The sequence below is a fragment of the Sinocyclocheilus rhinocerous genome, unplaced genomic scaffold (assembly GCF_001515625.1).
Source record: "Sinocyclocheilus rhinocerous isolate Xijiao unplaced genomic scaffold, SAMN03320098_v1.1 scaffold9361, whole genome shotgun sequence".
Classification (NCBI taxonomy): Eukaryota; Metazoa; Chordata; class Actinopteri; order Cypriniformes; family Cyprinidae; genus Sinocyclocheilus; species Sinocyclocheilus rhinocerous.
Window position 1 is genome coordinate 1 of NW_015653045.1, and position 1,870 is coordinate 1,870.

General features: G+C 41.5%; 1 protein-coding gene across 1 annotated transcript; it reads right to left on the minus strand.

The window, feature by feature from the left end:
- Positions 1 to 470: 470 nt before the first annotated feature.
- On the minus strand, positions 471 to 1,864 carry LOC107715555 (lipoyltransferase 1, mitochondrial-like). Its single transcript, XM_016521702.1, has one exon. The coding sequence runs from the start codon at positions 1,747 to 1,749 to the stop codon at positions 634 to 636; it is 1,116 nt and encodes a 371-aa protein (XP_016377188.1). The 5' UTR covers positions 1,750 to 1,864; the 3' UTR covers positions 471 to 633.
- Positions 1,865 to 1,870: the final 6 nt, after the last annotated feature.

Sequence of the window (1,870 nt, forward strand, 5' to 3'; positions counted from 1 at the left end):
GCAATATATCGCACAACAAAAAGTTGTTATCGTGACAGGTCTAGTGAGTGACTTAGAGCACAGAAGATCTTTGTCCGATAAAGATTTATCAAGGAAAGTTTCTGTCAAACAAATGAACTGTATTGTAGTGGCAGCTGTAAAAAAGCCACTGCTGAGCAGCAAACAGGTGTTTGAAGCTACTGGAGTCTCAAGATCCTCTCCATGCAGATTGGCAGTTGTGTAAAGCTGCGTTTCAGTCACTGCTAACCAAACCTCACAAAGAGAAACCTGCACAGTGGCTGTAGAAACACATTTTCAAACTGCTTAGCACCATGGTATTTATGCAAAACAATATTTTAATATTTTTTAATATAATTTAATTTATCATGAATATAATCTTTATTCATATATTATTGCTCTAGTAATATTTGCAAGCATTTAATGGTTTAAAGGAATTAGATGTGAATTATGTCAACAGTAATGTCTGCCCAATGCTTAAAATGTCAAAGTATTTCAACAGTTTTATCATAGAATTGGTAGCGTTATTTGTGTTTTTCATATCAAATCTCTGTAAACTGTGACTGTGCAGGAGGCCACTTTAAAGATTTTGAAATTACGTATCACATAATGTTCATTTCTGACTTCCATTTTTATTCACATCACTGAAACCACACCAGCACACAATCTATGAATCTTCTCAGCAACATCCGCAGTCATTGAAACGGTTCTCATGAACGCCGCCACCAGCACTGTGGTTTCATTCGGACAGTAGTTGCTGCCATTCAGAGTTGATGTAAACTCATTCACCATCTCTGAAGGAAGCCAGTTTTCCGGGATTTCCATAGCACATTGTCCTACAGCACCATTTTTGATGTCCATATCAAGCTTTATAGTCACATCATCCACCACTATAGAAGAGCAAACACTGAATTTCGGAGTTCTGCCATAAATCCACTCCCACGTCTGCAGATCCTGTGCCATCTTATGAATGCCAGGCATGAGACCTTCATGAGTGGGGTCCACTGTGATGACTGGGCTGTCAAATCCAAATTCATTACTGTACTGGGAAGCAATAGCATCCATGATAGTGTTAGAGTCAAGAGTGGGATCCACATCCAAAAGGTTCTTGACAGGGGAAGGGACGCTTGGGGTAGTGTTGCTTTTGATAACTTCAGAAGTGTTACTCAGGACTGAGGACAATATTGAACGGTCAACAGAACACAATAATGTACAGTGATGATAAGCAGAGGTCCTGCCTAATTTCGCAGCAGTGCCTGATATTTTGTAATGGCCATTTAACAAAATATCAAATCTGTCTGTCGCTGCGACATCTAGATCGGGTCTCAGTGCTTTTAATGCACTAGTAACGACTTTGAGGTTTCTGTGACGGTCGTATTTCTTCTTGGAGGTGAAGAAGGTCATGTTGATGTTTCCAAAATCGTGGAAAACCGTTCCACCTCCACTGCGACGCCTCGCTAGCGGGATTCCCAAGCGTCTCATCAAGGGCAGGTTACACTCCTGCCAGGGGTTTTGATGCCTTCCTATGACAACCACGGGTGAATTTCTCCATAATAACAGCATGCTTCTGTTTTGCAGATCGACGCGATCGGGAATCCAGTCTTCTAAGGCCAGGTTCTCAAATATGCCAGTTGACGCAGATTTTAGGATGATACCAGCTTTTCCCATCTCATCGAAGTAGGTTGACAAAGTGCTTTTGAGGCGAGCTGATCCAGAGAGGACGCATGCCCTGTTTGACAGTCTCAAAACCATCGCTGACTTTTAATCTCTCCAAAAGTCTGTAAGGCACGAATAAACCACAGATTATTAATTTCTGCGGTGTGTAGCGAAAACGTTTGGCCAATAATGCACATGGAATACGGATCTGCACAGT